Source organism: Mytilus trossulus, chromosome 5 (assembly GCF_036588685.1).
Source record: "Mytilus trossulus isolate FHL-02 chromosome 5, PNRI_Mtr1.1.1.hap1, whole genome shotgun sequence".
NCBI lineage: Eukaryota > Metazoa > Mollusca > Bivalvia > Mytilida > Mytilidae > Mytilus > Mytilus trossulus.
In genome coordinates, this window is record NC_086377.1 from 29,162,281 (window position 1) to 29,180,710 (window position 18,430).

The 18,430-nt window shown below is 37.1% G+C and overlaps 1 protein-coding gene across 1 annotated transcript; it reads right to left on the reverse strand.

Moving 5' to 3' along the window:
• Positions 1 to 1,179: 1,179 nt before the first annotated feature.
• LOC134718737 (uncharacterized PE-PGRS family protein PE_PGRS54-like) lies at positions 1,180 to 9,938 on the reverse strand. Its single transcript, XM_063581422.1, has 2 exons — positions 9,828 to 9,938; positions 1,180 to 6,411 (listed from the first exon to the last, which is right to left on the reverse strand). The coding sequence occupies exons 1-2, from the start codon at positions 9,921 to 9,923 to the stop codon at positions 1,252 to 1,254; spliced, it is 5,256 nt and encodes a 1,751-aa protein (XP_063437492.1). The 5' UTR covers positions 9,924 to 9,938; the 3' UTR covers positions 1,180 to 1,251.
• Positions 9,939 to 18,430: the final 8,492 nt, after the last annotated feature.

The following is an 18,430-nucleotide window of genomic DNA, read 5'->3' on the forward strand; positions in this document are numbered from 1 at the left end:
ATATACATTCTCTTATTACCGAAGGCAAAGGTACAACAATGGATTTCTTTGTTCGATAGGCATTTATCAAAAGTTAATTAAAAAAAATCTTTTTGCTATATGCAAATCTTATTAATTAAAATTAAAGTTCATTAAGACTTCTAGCAATCATTAAAAATCATCCGAATAAACCCCTGAACGCTTGGTTTCAATAAATGTTTTTGAAAATTGTGACTTGTACCAATTATTAAATAAGTATCCGAAAAATTTCCTGGCCTCTTAGTTTTAATGTTTAACATGTTTAATAACTATATATGAATATATAAAACGGCTTGATTATGTTGGTTGTTTCAGTTGACGTATTTATCTAATGATAAATGCCTATATCAAAGTACATAGTAATTAATTAGACGAACGTTAAACACACGACACAAAAAAATTTACGAGAAAAAAAGGGGTTCACAATTCCTGTGTGAAAATCAAATACATGTATTGTATTCCAAAACATTGATCACATAACTTACAATCAGAACACAAACCAACAATACATATATCAGTACAAAACAAGTCATTGCATTTTGAATGAGATTAAATTCACCTAATGATTATCAAAATACTAAATAAGGAAAACAAATGCTTCGAAAAAGGTTAATAATTATTTTTTATATCTGCAATATTTTTGCATTGATTTTATGATTCCTCTTGGTCTATCTAACTATATTCGAAATTTTGATTATAAGTAATATAGAGTAAGTTTTGGAACAAGGTAGGAAATGTGCAACTCAGTTAAACATGTGCACTCTAATCTGAACCAAGATGTTAACACAGTTCTCCCATCAAATGCAATAGCCATTGTATAAAAATCAGAAATTTCACGAACAGCACAAGCATGCTTGTTGACCTAATGAACCGTGTAAAATGACGGATATGTAGACGATGCAAATTGATTACTTTTCAATTAGTTGTTTCACATAAATTAATATGATACCTAAAATAATCTACCAAAACATGATACAAACATGAAAAAAATATTAAACGTTCACGAAAGACATTGGTAAGTTGAAAAGAATAAACTAAATATATCTAAATGATGTGTCAGTCCACTGGAAAGACAAATTTGAGCCAAAATTATTAAAGTATTTTTAAAACCAGTTCATTCATTTTCCCAACTGAAGCATCGTCTAAACCACTAGAAAGACGTTAACTTTATATTCTTTATTCCGTCATATACTTGACCAGTTCATGACAACTCCTTACACAAATGATGATGGCTTATATACGACCGCCTGTTGGAGGGTTCCACTTCACCATATGACCAGGTGTTTGTTGTGCTGCATTTCCCATACCATGTTGGCTTGGGCCACCAGGATTACGTTGCATTAAATCTAATAATTGTCGATGAGATATTTTTAAATTATTCAACAATTGTTGAGTGTTGGTAGGTGCATTTGGAGGAGGTGGCGGTATTCCCTGAGTGTTTGGATTGGACACGCCCAATAACTGAAATCCTTGTCCAGGAGACATGTTTCCTTGTGAAAGGAATGAACCAAGTCCTGTGGGTGTTCCATGACCACCGGGACCCTGCTGTCCAGGTTGACCTGCTCCGTGTCCTTGGCCTCCACGCCCAGGTTGTTGACCACCTTGACCTCCTAAACCTGGTTGTTGACCAGCGTGTCCTTGACCGGCCATACCAGGTTGTTGACCTCCATGTCCTTGGCCTCCGACACCCGGCTGTTGACCACCATGTCCTTGACCTCCCATACCTGGTTGAGGACCTCCATGACCTTGACCTCCCATACCAGGATGTTGACCACCGTGTCCATGACCTCCCATACCTGGTTGTTGACCACCATGTCCTTGACCTCCCATTCCTGGTTGTTGACCACCATGACCTTGACCTCCCATACCTGGTTGTTGACCACCATGTCCCGGTCCTCCAGCACCTGGTTGTTGACCACCGTGTCCTTGACCTCCAATTCCTGGTTGTTGACCACCATGTCCTTGACCTCCCATACCTGGTTGTTGACCACCATGTCCTGGTCCTCCAGCACCTGGTTGTTGACCACCGTGTCCTTGACCTCCAATTCCTGGTTGTTGACCACCATGTCCTTGACCTCCCATTCCTGGTTGTTGACCACCATGTCCTTGACCTCCCATACCTGGTTGTTGACCACCATGTCCTTGACCTCCAATACCTGGTTGTTGACCAACATGTCCATGTCCTCCAGCACCTGGTTGTTGACCACCGTGTCCTGGACCTCCCATACCTGGTTGTTGACCACCATGTCCTTGACCTCCCATACCTGGTTGTTGACCACCATGTCCTTGACCTCCCATTCCTGGTTGATGACCACCGTGTCCATGTCCTCCCGCACCTGGTTGTTGACCACCAAGTCCTTGACCTCCCATACCTGGTTGTTGACCACCGTGCCCATGCCCTCCTGCGCCTGGTTGTTGACCACCATGTCCTTGACCTCCCATACCTGGTTGTTGACCACCATGTCCTTGTCCTCCCATACCTGGTCCGTGTCCCATTTGACCTCCTGGTAATGCAGCGCCATGACCACCAGGTTGTCTTGTTCTACTTCCTGGTAAAACAGCTCCTTGGCCTCCTGGGGCAGCTCCCGGACCACCGGGTTTTGGGCCACTTCCAACAGAATTAATAGTTAAATGTATAAGTACGTTTCCATTTGGGGGTTTTGGTTGAGCTCCACCAGGCTGTTGTCCAGGACCACCACCAGGTTGTTGCCCTGGTCCGCCTCCAGGTTGTTGTCCTTGTCCACCACCAGGCATTGCACCTCCCTGTCCTGGTATGTTTCTTCCCATAGGGAGTGCACCTCCTGGATATACCGGATTTCCACCAGGCTGTTGCCCGTGTCCACCACCAGGTTGTGGTCCATGTCCCCCTCCGGGCTGCTGTCCTTGTCCTCCACCGGGCTGTTGTCCAGGTCCACCACCAGGTTGTCTATGTCCACCACCAGGTTGCCCATGTCCAACACCAGGTTGTCCATGTCCACCACCAGGCATTGTACCTCCCTGTCCACCACCAGGCATTGCACCACCCTGCCCTGGATATGCCGGATTGAAACTAGGTTGTTGCCCATGTCCGCCACCAGGATGCTGTCCATGTCCGCCACCAGGTTGCTGTCCGTGTCCACCACCGGGTTGTTGTCCATGTCCTCCACCAGGCTGTTGTCCATGACCACCACCAGGTTGTTGTCCGTGTCCACCACCAGGCTGTTGTCCATGACCACCACCAAGTTGTTGTCCGTGTCCACCACCAGGTTGTTGTCCGTGTCCACCGCCTGGTTGCTGACTATGTCCACCGCCAGGTTGTTGTCCGTGTCCACCACCAGGCTGTTGACCGTGTCCACCGCCACGTTGTGGTCCGTGTCCACCGCCAGGTTGTCCGTGTCCACCACCAGGTTGTGGTCCGCGTCCACCGCCAGGTTGTTGTCCATGTCCACCACCAGGTTGCTGACCGTGTCCACCACCAGGTTGTTGACCATGTCCAGCACCCGGTTGTTGTCCGTGTCCGCCACCAGGTTGTTGACCGTGTCCACCACCAGGTTGTTGTCCGTGTCCACCACCAGGTTGAGGTCCGTGTCCACCACCAGGATGTTGTCCTTGTCCGCCACCAGGTTGTTGACCTCCCTGTCCTGGTCGGTTTCTTCCAATAGGCAATGCACCTCCTTGATATGCTGGATTTCCACCTGGTTGTTGACCCTGTCCACCACCAGGTTGCTGCCCAGGTCCACCCCCGGGTTGTCTTTGTTGTCCTCCTGGTTGATTACCGCTGTTATGGATATGAATAGTAACTGCTGGTGGTGGAGGATTACCTTGTGGTTGCTGTCCTTGGTTAGCAGGACGATAAGATGGTCCCTGTCCAGGTTGTTGTCCGTGTCCACCACCAGGCTGTTGTCCGTGTCCACCGCCAGGTTGTGGTCCGTGTCCACCACCAGGTTGCTGTCCTTGTCCACCTCCAGGCTGTTGTCCATGTCCACCACCAGGTTGTTGCCCATGTCCTCCTCCAGGTTGCTGTCCATGACCACCTCTAGGCTGTTGACCATGTCCACCACCAGGTTGTTGCCCATGTCCTCCTCCAGGTTGCTGTCCGTGTCCACCTCCAGGCTGCTGTCCATGTCCACCACCTGGTTGTTGCCCATGTCCTCCTCCAGGCTGCTGTCCATGTCCACCTCCAGGTTGTTGTCCATGTCCTCCTCCAGGCTGTTGTCCATGTCCTCCAGGTTGTTGTCCATGTCCTCCAGGTTGTTGTCCATGTCCTCCACTGGGCTGTTGTCCATGTCCACCACCAGGTTGCTGACCATGCCCACCACCAGGTTGTTGCCCATGTCCTCCTCCAGGCTGCTGTCCATGTCCGCCACCAGGTTGCTGACCATGTCCACCACCAGGTTGTTGCCCATGTCCTCCTCCAGGCTGCTGTCCATGTCCGCCACCAGGTTGCTGTCCATGTCCACCTCCAGGTTGTTGTCCATGTCCTCCTCCTGGCTGCTGTCCATGTCCACCTCCAGGCATTCCTGGTTGACCTCCCATAGGGTTCCCTTGAGGACCAGGCCCTGGTGCAGCATTTGTTTGTGATGGTGTATTTCTAAACATTTGTCCGTTAAATGGATATGGCATGCTTCTAGGCTGGTTACCTTGTTGAGGTCCACGATTTCTTCTGTTCGGAAGTGGACTTCCCGGATACCTAGAAGCAAGGCCTGGTGGGTTCATACTACCAGGTAGAGTACCTCCCAAAAAGGGAGAACCACCCATTCCTGGTCGATTTCTTCCACTAGGCAGAGCACCTCCTGGATACATTGGGTTACCACCAGGCTGATATCCCATTCCTGGGTTTCCTCCCTGTCCTGGTCGGTTTCGTCCCATTGGCAGTGCACCTCCCTGTCCTGGTCGGTTTCTTCCCATTGGAAGTGCACCTCCTTGTCCTGGTCGGCTTCGTCCAAGAGGCAGTGCACCTCCTGGATATGCCGGATTACCACCTGGCTGTCTCATTCCTGGTTTAGGTCCTTGACTGTTGCTCCCTGCTCCAAGTGTTATAGGTCCAGGATTCTGAGAAGCATTGTTTTTGTGACCATTATTTGTACCATGGAAACCAGTGGCAAATTTGGGGTTCATACCAACACTAGACGGACTAAACTCTGCTCGATGATTTTTATTCGATACTGCATTGCTCACCGGCATGTTATTCACTACATTTAGATGAATTTGGGTTCCGGGAGACGCTGTAGTTTGGGGGTTACGCTGACCGGGTTGTTGTCCGTGTCCAGCACCAGGCTGCTGCCCATGTCCACCACCAGGTTGTTGGCCATGACCTCCACCAGGATATTGTCCATGTCCACCACCAGGTTGCTGCCCTTGTCCCTGTCCACCACCAGGTTGTTGTCCATGTCCGTGTCCGCCACCAGGCTGTTGTCCATGTCCGTGTCCACCACCTGGTTGTTGCCCATGTCCGTGTCCGCCACCAGGCTGTTGCCCATGTCCGTGTCCGCCACCAGGCTGTTGTCCATGTCCGTGTCCACCTCCAGGCTGCTGACTTTGAGGTAGATGTCCTTGCGCATTTGGTTGTCTTCTTCGGCCTAAAGGTTTAGCACCACCTTGCGAAGTTGCATTACCTGCGCCAGAGTAATAGTTCGTAATATGAATGTTGTTAATATTATTTTTAACATCTGTTTTATGTATTGTACTATTAACTTTTGTGTTGCCTGTATCTTTGTTAACTTGTAATGTATTGCCACTGTTAACCATAACATCTTTCACAAAATTCTGCAAGCTTTTGGGTGATCCTTGTGCCGGTTTATTTTGAGCTCCTTGCACAGGGTTACTACCTTGGTTACCTGGTTTGTTTCCACCACTTGCTGGTCGATTGCCTTGCCCAATCGGCTTAACTCCTTGAGAATTTTGAGTGTATGCTGGACCATTATGCTGTTTTCCTATATGAGACAGGACATTTGCATTTTTTGCTAATACAACAGTATGGTGAATTTTCGGCACCTTTGATCTAATTATAGACGGAGCGTTGATTTCACGTATATGAATTATCGGCAATTGTTGTAAACTTTGTAACTCTTTAGGTAGTCCGAAAATATTAGTATGTTGTTGAACAGTAGAATGTAATTTTGATTGAAGAATTGGAACTAGATATCGGCCTCCTTTTGATCTTATTGTATTACCATTCTTTTGTGCCTCTCTAAGAAGCTGTAGAATATTATTGCTAGGATAAGATACCTTCCTGTAAGTAGGAAGAGATTTACCAACGGACGGATTAAACTGTGAGTTAGTTTGTGATCCTATGGTAGAGTCAATATTAGCTATATTAGCACTGACTATATTAGTTTTTCTGCTGTTGTTTATTCTATATCCACGCAATGGTATTCGGATTTTTCGTTCAATGTATTGTGGTTTTGGCACATTCTGAAAATATACAAGACGAATTAAATAAAATTTTGTATACATTTGTTTACATTTTGATGTTTGTTATAGTCGTGCTCATAAAATATATATGTAGGAAAATTTATTCTGTCGCATATAGCATTATTTGGTTAGCATAGTTGAAAGATCGCGACTTCAACAATAAAGATTAAGGTGTACACTGTTTATTCACCCAAACGTAAGACTTATACATAAGGCGGGAAGAGTGCAAGATGTGTTTGTTTGTAGTTAAATCCTGTTTGACAGGAGTCGATAAATTCGGTGTTTTTGTGGGGGACTTTTCCACGGTTAAGAACTCTAGATCTATAGATGGCAGTAAAAGGCGAGTTTTGACTCCGACCCTAGCAATTTGTCCTCCCTCTAAAACTAAAGTGCTGCCTGATATAAACAGTATTTGGAATAAGTATTTGTCACTTAAAACAGTATGCAATCTGAATACGGAAAAGATTAAACATCTACAGTATATGCATCTGTCAAATAGTTTATTGTCATTGCAAAAACTGTATGATTGAATGTGTGCAAAAAAGAGAAGTTAATAGAAACAATACAGAAAAGACAGTTCAAGCAAATTTCAGCTGACTTAAAAAAATGAACTGGTTTCATGTGACTTGTGATTGTCCTAAAATCTGTTCACAGCTGATGATTATTTTGAATAATTGCAAGTGTAGATCTTATTTGGTAGGACGCCATTTTTTTCAACTTTTCACATGAGTTACTTTAACTCAGTGCTAGCCTTGACACTATATAAATACAACTTACTATAACCATAAAAATAGTTACTACAGTTAATTTTACTTATTTCTCCTTAAGTGCCCAGTTAAAGTTAATAAACAACGCTTTTAAAATCCCTAGATAAGAAATGCAAAACCATACGAAGAGGTTGAGTTCATGTTTTTTTTTTCAATTTCAATTTTGTGTGTAGTGTTTTCTTAGCGTATCATTTCACGCTGTTTCTTTTTGCGCCGTTGTAGTGTTTAAACTCATTCGGTTTTGTTTTAACTCATTGTTTATTAGGTCACTGCTAATTAATAATAAGGGGGGGGGGGGGGGGATTTAAGGTGTGAAACCTTGTAAGACGATCAAAGTAGTTTGGTCGGAGGTAAAGCGCAAGTTGTCGATTTGACCTCTCCATATCAAAAGAAAGATATAAACTGCCATCTGCGTGTGTGCTTGGCACTATGAAGATATTCATAATCCTGTATTCAAGCATCGTAAGATGTCTATCTGTATGTCACTGAATAATAAGCTCTGTTTACTCAAAAAATGGCATATGGGCAAATGTGTATAGAATTATTAAACACAATGTTTACCAATAGTTTTAGTTTTGTTTGCCTGCGAAAACTGGATAGTAGAAAGTTGACTCTCATATAACATGACAGAAATTATGTATTTTCTAACTGTTATTAAATATCATTCGAAAATTTTATTATTTGCAAAAACTAAAAGACTTAATCATTGTGACATACGTTTTTGTTGTAAGTTCAAATGAAACAATATAATTAATCATCACGTGCCCAATCAGTTGAGGAAACCGCATGTCTTTTTATATTAATAAATGCTAAAAGTATGTAAGGCATATTATTGTAATCTAATTAAAAATAAATCTTCTGATGGATCAAATTATGCAATTAACAAATCATATCGGCAGACATGATTGATTAAATATGAACAGTTACGTCCGGCAAAAGAACATGATTTTAAAATAAATTATACTTAACACAAATATCGAATATGGTAATGCACTTGTTAAGGCCGCTGTAATAAAATTCAGATTGGCTTACCTCCCATTTAGCGAAAACGAATCTTAATAATGATATTGATTAAAATATAAGAAATGCATATGCCGTACATTTGATATTGATCGTATACTTAAGTTATTTCGCTTAAACGGAATGTTCTAGTGTATTATTCCTATGAATGTGTTTGTTCTAACATATATATATTAAAGATATGTATATGAGCATGTTGTGTAGAAAACGTCATATATCATGTATATACTTAAGATAACTATGATGATATTCAAAAAATTACATACATGCAGGACTTTTCTGAACAGCGATTGAACTCCGAATCACAGTAGTCAATATGATGTACGATAATCAGACGCTGAAGTTCGGGTGGGGTTTTTTTTGGCGCTAAAGTGCGATCGTTGAAGTGTGATGTTCTCATATTGATAGCTACGATAAAGTGCGTTGATGATAACGCTGAATATAGTTATCAACGGTACCAGGATTATAAGTGAAGTGCGATGAACTTCATAAACTGTATTTTCAATGCTTTTCGTGTCGATGAAGAAGTCAATTTGTTTGTCAGAAAAACAAATTTCTTGCGGGTTTTTAAGTTAGTTAGCAGTTTGCAAGATTTTCATAATTGAGAGTGATTGCTGGAGAATGGTAAGCTAACAGTCTGTTACGGAAGGGTTCTTTTTAGAAATCTACAAAAGGTTCTTTTTTGGCGTATGATTGAACGTGGTTTTCTCTCAATACACACAGGTCCACATGCAGATGTGTCTCATAATGTTATGGTAAACGAGGAATTAATGCAAAAAACATTATTAATTTAGTATGTAACTGAAATTAAGGCCTTTCATAGAAATTAACGAATGCAAATTTATCAACATTAACTAAGGTTAAGCGGTTAAACGGTTAAGCGGTTACAAATCTAAAAAATAAATCGAACATTTGTAGATTAACCAGCCATCACGCGTAATAGATTGTCGCACATTAGCGAAAGAACCATTGCACCTTATCGCAGATCATCAAATTTAGCCAGACCATCGAACTTCAACATTCCGATTACAATTCCCGAGTCATACATGCATGCAAAAGTATTGTAAAGAGTATTTTTCTTTCTCCTTTTTCCATTGCACAAGCCAAGTCATTGGTTTATGACATCATCAACGATATCAATGAAATAATGGTTTTGATCAGGATACCAATTAAATGATGGTTTTAATAATTTACATGAACAATTTGTATGATAAGATGAATGAACAAATTACAGACTTTCAGTACCATGTATATCAATTCATTACGCGTTTACGAAATTTGAGCAGTATCTTCACAAGTTGGAATGTGTGTTTAAACATACAATACATTTATTATTATTTGTGAAACATAATAGACTCTCTAGGTGGGAGTTGTCTCATTGGTAATCATATCACATATTTTTTTTATATCTAGTTGATTCCAAACCATAGAAATTACAAGTTATTGCTAGAAATTGTACTTCGAGTTCAAACTTAATGGTATTCGAAATGTTTGTTACACTATACATTATTGATTTAATTACTAAATTATTTTATTTTACACTATAAGTCCAAATTTAATGGCAGTTCGGAGTTCAATATTTTTGTATTTTTACTTTTTGGTTACAATATACATTATTAATTTACTTACTAAAGCATTATTGAATAGAGATTCTGCTATATCGATCCAAGCTGTAAACAATAACAAGCTTGCTATCGAACATGACGAAATAATCCCAATCCTCATGTTGCTTCCTCTGTTACAAACGACAACCACCGTGTAACTAGCCAAATTTCTCACCTTGCTTTTTAAACCCCAATGTATCACTAACTACTTTAATTTATTCATTAAGTCATTAAGTGTCATAAACTTATTGTTTTATTAGCTGTATTAAAATCACTTTGAATAATTAATTATTAATTGTCGATTGTGGGATACATGCAGTGTTACCATACTTGTCAATGTGTGGTTTGTAATGTTTGATAAGCGTTTCATCTATAACTACTTTTTCCTAAAACGTCGGAAATTTGAAGCGAGACTTCTGGTGATGATATGACTTGTGGTTTATAACATGAATGTTGTATTTATTGTTTAGAAATAATTTATCTATACTTATGTTTTCATGTCAAGTTTTTTTTTTTGGTTTCATTTAGGTTAATGACATAAAATTGATAAGGAATTTTTGCTGTATTAGCTTTTTCAATAAGAATAATGTCAGTGTTCGAAGCATCTAAGTGTAATATTTCAGTAGATAATATGTAAAATGTTTTATCATAGCTATTCGTACATTAGTGATTACGTGTTGTGTTGCTTTATTGTCATGGCAAAGACGTCAGTGTTATATTAAGTGTTCATAAGAACGTTCGAAAATGGAACATGCAAAATGATTTTTGATTTCATGAATATAATGTATTTAAAATGTATTGCAGAGGCCAGTTTTATGTATTCATCAATGTAGCAAAGTTCCTTTAGACATGTTTGAATAGGGTCTACAGCTTACTAGTCTTGGACCATCTTAAACAATTATAAAGTATTTACTAACGGATTTAAATTAAACCACAGTGAAAAAAATCCAACACAGACTTGTTGGTTAAGTTGACAAAGTCGATTTATTTGACCTAAACAGTCGTCTATACATTGCAAAACAAAGTCGAAAGATACCAAAGTGACATTTACACTACTTCATAAATCGGAAATGAGCTGAAAACGCCATAGCTAAAACCGATAAAGCCAACAGACACAATAGTACACAAAACACAATATATGTCCCATTGGGAAAACGGGGGCAGGGTTGTAGTAACGACATTAGAAACATAACCGCATTCATCTGTCATTCGGATATCCAATAACGATCAACTAACATTTGATGGCGTCCGTAAAATTTACGAAGATATGATTTCAACTTCTCCTCTTGGAATTCTTGGTTCAAAAAGGTGAACGATACTATCGAATTCTATAGCAATCTAAACGATTTTCTGTGTACATGATTCCGTTTTCAGTGTGTATTTGTACCTTTTGTAATCACCCGATATTAATTCTTGTCTTTGATATTAGCCAATATAAGAAAAACTTTCAGAAACATTATATTTTCACTACTTTTCATTAATTTCATTCCTTGAGTATCATTATTCATTTCTTATCGGTTTGTCATAGTAAATAAAACTATTTGTGTCCTTCTTTGAACATAATGTAATTTATGTGAGTTAATTATTTGATCGATACCTTTTTTTTCTTTCGTTTTTATGTTGTACTAAGTGCTGATTTTGTTGTAAAGTATGACTTGTTTTGATGTTACATCACCATAGACGGGATGGAGTGCTCCAACATATTGCTGCTGCTGATTGTCATATTTTTTGCTTTTCTTTCGGTTTTAATCATTCATTAGATAAATTATTTTCTCAATTGAATTGTTATCCGAGAATCTTGATCATAATTTCGGTATTAAGCTATTACAATTTTTAAGTAATTATTAAGCATTCTTGTTACATAATCGTGATTTGCACAAAAGTGGATATCTCTCTTATTTGCAACCATTCCATATATGACTATAAGACTAAACAAAGGCTATTCCGAATAACCCATCAAAACCGATAGAGTGTTCTAAGTAGTTCATTTCCTGTATCACCTTGACTTTTACCGTGGAATGAGTTTGATCTCCGGACGTAGTAGACGAGTTCCATTCGCAATCTTTATTTACTATGAATATTCGTTTTGTTTATGCAGAGGGTAGATTGTTCTGACCAGACACTTCGGTTTCTTCGATTATGGAACTGAATAAGTCAATAAGGATTATAATGTCATTTATTACTAACATTAAACCAATCAATCGAAACCAATACTTTAAAAAGAATCATTTAACACTTTGGCGCAAAAAAATACCAAAAAGACAAACAACAATCAACATAACTACGATTGCGCAACACGAAGACAACCGAAGTCCAGGGTCGAACTGATTAGCGCGTGTTAGATCTATTGGCAATTGCGATGTCACTGCTATTTCACTGGATGACTCAACAGAAATAAAACAAGAAAGTGTCCATAGTAGAAGGATGTCCCATTCGCACTATTATCTTCTATGTTCAGTGGACTGTGAATTAAAACTCTAATTTGGCGTTACAACTAGAAAGATAGTACAATAAGACACACGTGTAGAAGTTTCAAGTTGCCTGTACTGCAACTTTATCAAAAAGTACTTCGACCGAAATCTTTAACCTGAAGCGGGATAGACGGACGAACAGAAACACAGGCTAAAAAACATATTGCCCAGAAAGGAGCATAAAAACACCGAAATACTGTTAGAAAATATTTTGTTTTAAGTACGACAACACCGTAAATGGTATTTCAAATCCCTTTATAAATAAAAAAAAATCACATCTTTTACTTTTTGAATTGACAACTGATTGATTACTCGACTGTTGCTTCCTCGACATCAGTGTCATTTATGTCAGAGATGTAAACATTGGGAAGAGAGGTACGGACAGCAAATTTATGTATGTACAGGAAACAAAGGTAGACTAGAATACAACAGGCCTATTGACTAACCTATCAAGAATTTTCGCAGTAGTAATTTAAACTGTTTAAAGCCTAATCCTATAATATGGCAATACATTTGATGTCCATACACCGAACATGCCAGCAACGTTATACATCCTAACAGCAAAACTAACTACCCGTATGTTGTTGTTTACAAGTACTATAGCTGAGGAGATATTGTTGTTTCCATGGAAGCTATATTTCCAGTGCCTGTATTTCAAATAATCAACTATCAATAATTCAAAACGAGTTTGTTCAAAATGAATACGTTGTCATAAATCTGATGTACAGTAGTTGTCGTTTGTTTATGTCATTTTTAAATGTGTTTTAGTATGTCGTTTTTTTATATATTATATTGTTTGTTTTCCCGTTTGAATAGTTTTACACTAGTATTTTTTGGATCCCCTAATAGCTTGCTGTCCGGTGTGAGCAAAGGCTCCTTGTTGAAGGCCGTACTTTGACCTATATTGGTTTATAAATTGTTACTTGAATGGACAGGTGTCTCATTGACACACATACCACATCTTCTTATATCTATAAACAATGAATTCGGATGAATGAAAACATTTGGAATGTTACCCAGCACTTGTCATATAGTTAGGCTTTGATATAGAAAAGTTATGTTTTCTCAGTCAAGTGTATGTGACATCAGTCGTGTTGAACAGTATATAATTGACAAATTCTTAGAATGAATACATGACCTACATTGTGGTTAAGACATAATTAGTTTAACTTAAACATATTTGAATAACGCAAAAGCAATTATTACAAGTTATTGCATCATAAATAAGCATAGTTACAAATGATGATTAGCAGAGTATAATCAATTGTTTAATCTGATTTCATATCAATGATTTGTGTTATCATTGTTACAGTCAGAAATTTAAATTTACTTTTAAAAAATGCAATCATTTTGACCGGGAAAGGAAATGAATCTGTGAAAAGTACACGAGTGTGGCATCAGAATACATACAATTTCGGTTTTCTAGGCACTTTAGTCCTATTTTAATAAGTCTGCAAATTTCAAAACTTAGTTTCATCTTTATATCTACTTTGTTTTATTAGTTGCTAATGTTTCGGTTTTGGCACGATTTAAATAATTAATTTAACACTGCGGTTAAAACTTCCCCAGGAAATGTTTACCTGAGCCTATATTATTAGTGTCATTTGTTTATGTTTACAACTAAACATTTTATATATCGTTGGATTCCTTAATGATAAACTACGGTGATTTCCTTACCAACATTACTTGCATAGCTATTTAAAAAAAACATGTGGAATGTCAAATATCTGCCAATTTTCAATGTACTTTCGTTGTTGAGTAGAGGTCGAAGTTTTAGCTCCTCAGTCTAACAAAACTAGTAACCTTTGCATACCTTATGTATTTTATTTACTGTTAATTTGCTCTTGACTAGATTATGCAAGGATGATTTAATACTGGAAGTTAATAAATCGGGGAAACTGTTGGCAACGAAGATTGTCTAGTATCAGATGTTTTTAAAAAAAAGTTCCGTTTGGTGGCGCTTTGTTTTGTCTGCACTTCGGTGTTCCTGTTTTTCTATTGTTTCCTCTTAAAGTAGATGTGTTTCCCTCGGTTTAAGCTTGTAACCGAGATTTGTTTTCTCTTAATCAATGTATGTCTTTTAAACAGCGGAATACTAATGATTTCCTTAATATCATTGAACATGTTTGCCTGACTAACGTCACCATGTGATTGAAGGATCTTTTCCAGATATTTCATGTGAAAATAAGGGTTTTATTTGATTCAGAAATCAAAATGTAATACGTTTTATCATCGTCATTTTGAGGGGGAATTTCAAATTCAGGACACTAGACTGACGACATTAAACCGAAATAGAGAAAAATATCGAAGAACAGATATTGCAGACGTACCACTGAATATTGCTTACAAGACACACGTGCCCCGAAGTATTTTCCGGAAAAGACGCACATCCTATAGAAAACAATTTCATATATTTTACACCTCCCAAGCTAGAAACTTGATTAAATAAAACATTACATCTGTAGGATGAAAAGACTTATGTTGAGTGTCTATGACTTCCGTTATCTAGTCGTTTGTAACCTTTCTACTAGTGCAGTGTCAATGCTAACACAATTTCTGTCAGTTTTACGTTCAACATTGAATGAAATTGGTATAAGGTTTGACATCTTTTATCATTACAAATGTCAAACGAAAACAATGATTTATGTATGTTTCCTTCTAGTTATGATTAAATTTAATGTATAACTATTTTTCATTTGATTCATTTCAAATTGTGATTTTCCGGTAAGAATCGCGCCAATCAGATTTTGCACATCTTTTTTTTATATTTTTGTTTTGTGCACGTTGTGTTGCATAAGTCTAAACAGATGTTCATTGACATAAGTTTCTCTTATTCAACATATACATACAAAATAAAATATTTGTACTGAAATTTAGACATGTTTGTATAGTGCATATGGTTGTATTTTTTTTATTTAACATTTGATCACGTATTTTGTTTTTTTAAATAAAATTCAATTTGACAACGACCCACAACTATTTTTTAGGCTTTTGATAACCGTGTTTAGTTATCAATCAGACAAAAGTATGTAAACCGTCTAACATTCTTTCCACTTTTTGTATAAATGATAATAGCTTGATTTTTCTTTACCTTATTTTATTTTTCGAAAGGTCACATACCACATATGTACGCAGAATTATGTGCTCTACAACTTATCTTCTTTAAACTGTTAATCCAATTTAAGCGATGACAAATGTAATTCATATTTTTAATTTTACAGAAAAGTTAAGGAAGCACAATACAAAGATGTTTCATCTCCAATCAGACAACTTTAAACTGATGTAATTCATCTCATTCTTCTTTAAATTTTATAAACGAGGTACCAAATGAAAGAGGAAGAACTAATCTTTCAGTTAGTCATTATAACATAATAAATTGTATGTAATCAATCCTGACTTGGTACAGGCATTTTTCTCATGGTGGATAAACCTTTTTTTAATAGCTAGCTAAACCTCTCACTTAACTTGTATTGAAGCTAATTATTTAATGCAATTTACTCACGTTTTGTTTACACCAGAACTACAGTTGATATCAAATCAAAGTAGATGAAAGGCCAAATTTAATATAAAGTTAAAAAAAAATTCAAATCAAAATATACAAAAATTGGGAATGTGTCCACGGGAACCAGATGATGCCCCCGCTAATTGCTCATAATTTAATGTTGACTCTATTGCAAACGTTGCAGCTAGTTTAAACAAAGCCCTTATAACAGGTATTTAATATTCGAACGATAATAAATTACTTTCCTATTTCTGAGACTAGGATAATTGATGAACCAAAGCTACAAAATGGAATTTATCATTCGCTGTCTCTGCTCGATTAATTCAAAAATTTGCACGATTTGGGTTAAAATGAAAAGATTGGGTATGATTATCTGCGGAACAATTACTCTCTACATGTATTATAAGGTAGGTGTAAGCGCAATTATATGTCACTGTAAAACCTTGAAAATGGGAAGAAATTATGTCGTCTAGTCAGCAACAACAAAAAGGCCCCGGCATGAAAAGTGTTAACAATTCAAATTAGAAAACTAATTAGTTATGATAATTTTTGTTCTAATTTTATTTACATGCTAGCTCATATTATATATCATAAATAACTTGCTAAATATCTTTCTTTCCACTGATAATTACTGGTTTGAAGCTGATTACATGAAAATTACTGGTTGTGTACTGATCACGTGATAATTACTGGTTTGAAGCCGATCACATAAAAAAGTATTCTATATTGAAGTATTTGATAATGAGTTGTTATGCATAACCACGCACTGAGTAAATTGCAAGTATTTGATTAATGTGAACATTGGAAATCAATAAATTGTGTAAAACTGAAATATCGTGATTCAAAATACCTACTTATTTATGTCAACCAGTTGTCAATCAAAACATTTGCTTTAATGACACAAACCTGCCATTTATTTCACCGTCATTACTTTTAAGCGTAGCATAAATCAATTAATGTTTCTTTATGTATAGTTTATTCTGATAGATTGGAATCAACTTAACCCTTGTTCTTATTGCATGACAAACATATTTTGATTCCTCCAGACTAAGCCTAAAATACGATTACGTAACCCTTTGTTTTTTACTCTGGCAGATTTATGGGTATAGGAATGTAGGAGAAGGTTTACTAATTGGTATATATTGTGATTTATTTATCATTGGGGTGGTGCAAACCACATGTTGATACGTAAAAAAAATTGTCATAGAACTTGAAATCCGTCTCCTTTTCATGTAGTACTTACATGCTGACTGTTCTGCATTTTACACCAGATTTAAACATTGTAAAATTATGTCAATTGTTTTCAAAATAAAGAATAGTCACCGTAGATACAACTATATATGATAAGACATTACACGATGCTTGATTTTTTTTTAATGAACAATTAATTTGTTAGGTTCGGTTGAAGTCTTTTTTCCAGATAGTCAGCATTGCTAAATAAACCAACTGTTCTCCCCTTTAATTTGTAAATTATCAATGTCCCCCACCTTAGTAGCAATATACCAACTTCACCTGCTTATTGAATAGACATTTCCAAACTTATTCGGTATTCAAGAGCTTGCAGCTTCTTCTCAGACTTTGTAAAACGTCACTAGTGTCTGAGCAGAAAGTTGATGAACCAGGGGTATGTCAAAGAACGTCTCGTCCTTTTTTTTCTAATAAAATGTTCATCGGAAGGTACCAAGAACTTGTTGATAAATATTCCGTATCAACTTCACATGTAATCAAGATGGTCTTGAAGTATAGATTGTTAGTACTGACGTTGGTTATTATCTTAATAACGTGTTATAGTATTCTTTTATTTGTCTTTATTAATATTACTTTTACTGTTAAGTCAGATTTTTTTTATATATTCATTTGAAGTGACTCTGTGCTTATGTATACCATCATACTTTGAACGACACAATTATTTTATTTATTTCTATTACTTTAACTTATGTATCTTGTCGAACGACAACACTATTTTATTTATTAATACTACTTTTTCTGTAAAGTCTGTTTTTTGTGATATACATTTGACGTGACTCTGTACTTATGTATTCCGTCATACTTTGAACTACACCATTATTTTATCTATTATTATTACTTTTACTGTTAAGTCTGTTTTTTGTTATATCTAATTTACGTGATTCTGTTTTTATGTATGCTGTCATACTTTCAACGACAAAATTATTTTATGTCTACCTGTGCGAATTTCAAACGCGCAATTTTACACCAGTACTGAAAACCTTACATTCTTTATGGGTAAATTTTACATAGATAAGTAAAATCGTATAATATAAGCAAAATGAGGATGTCAAATTTGATATATACTTTTGTGCTTCTTCGTTACATTTGATGTTTTTATAGTGATTAAGATGATTGTGTTTGTTTGTTTTGTTCACGCATCGTTGACTGGAATTTGATGCGACTTGCATACAAGTGAGAGGTTTAGCTAGCTATAAAACCAGGTTCAATCCACTATTTTCGACATAAGAAAATGCCTCTACAAAGTCAGGAATATGGCAGTTGTTATCCATTCGTTTGATGTATTTGAACTTTTGATTTTGCCATTTGATTTGGAACTTTCCTTTTCTGAATTTTCCTCGGAATTCAGTATTTTTGTGTTTTTACTTTTAATGTCGACTTTCTGCTTGATCTTACCTTTTTTATTGG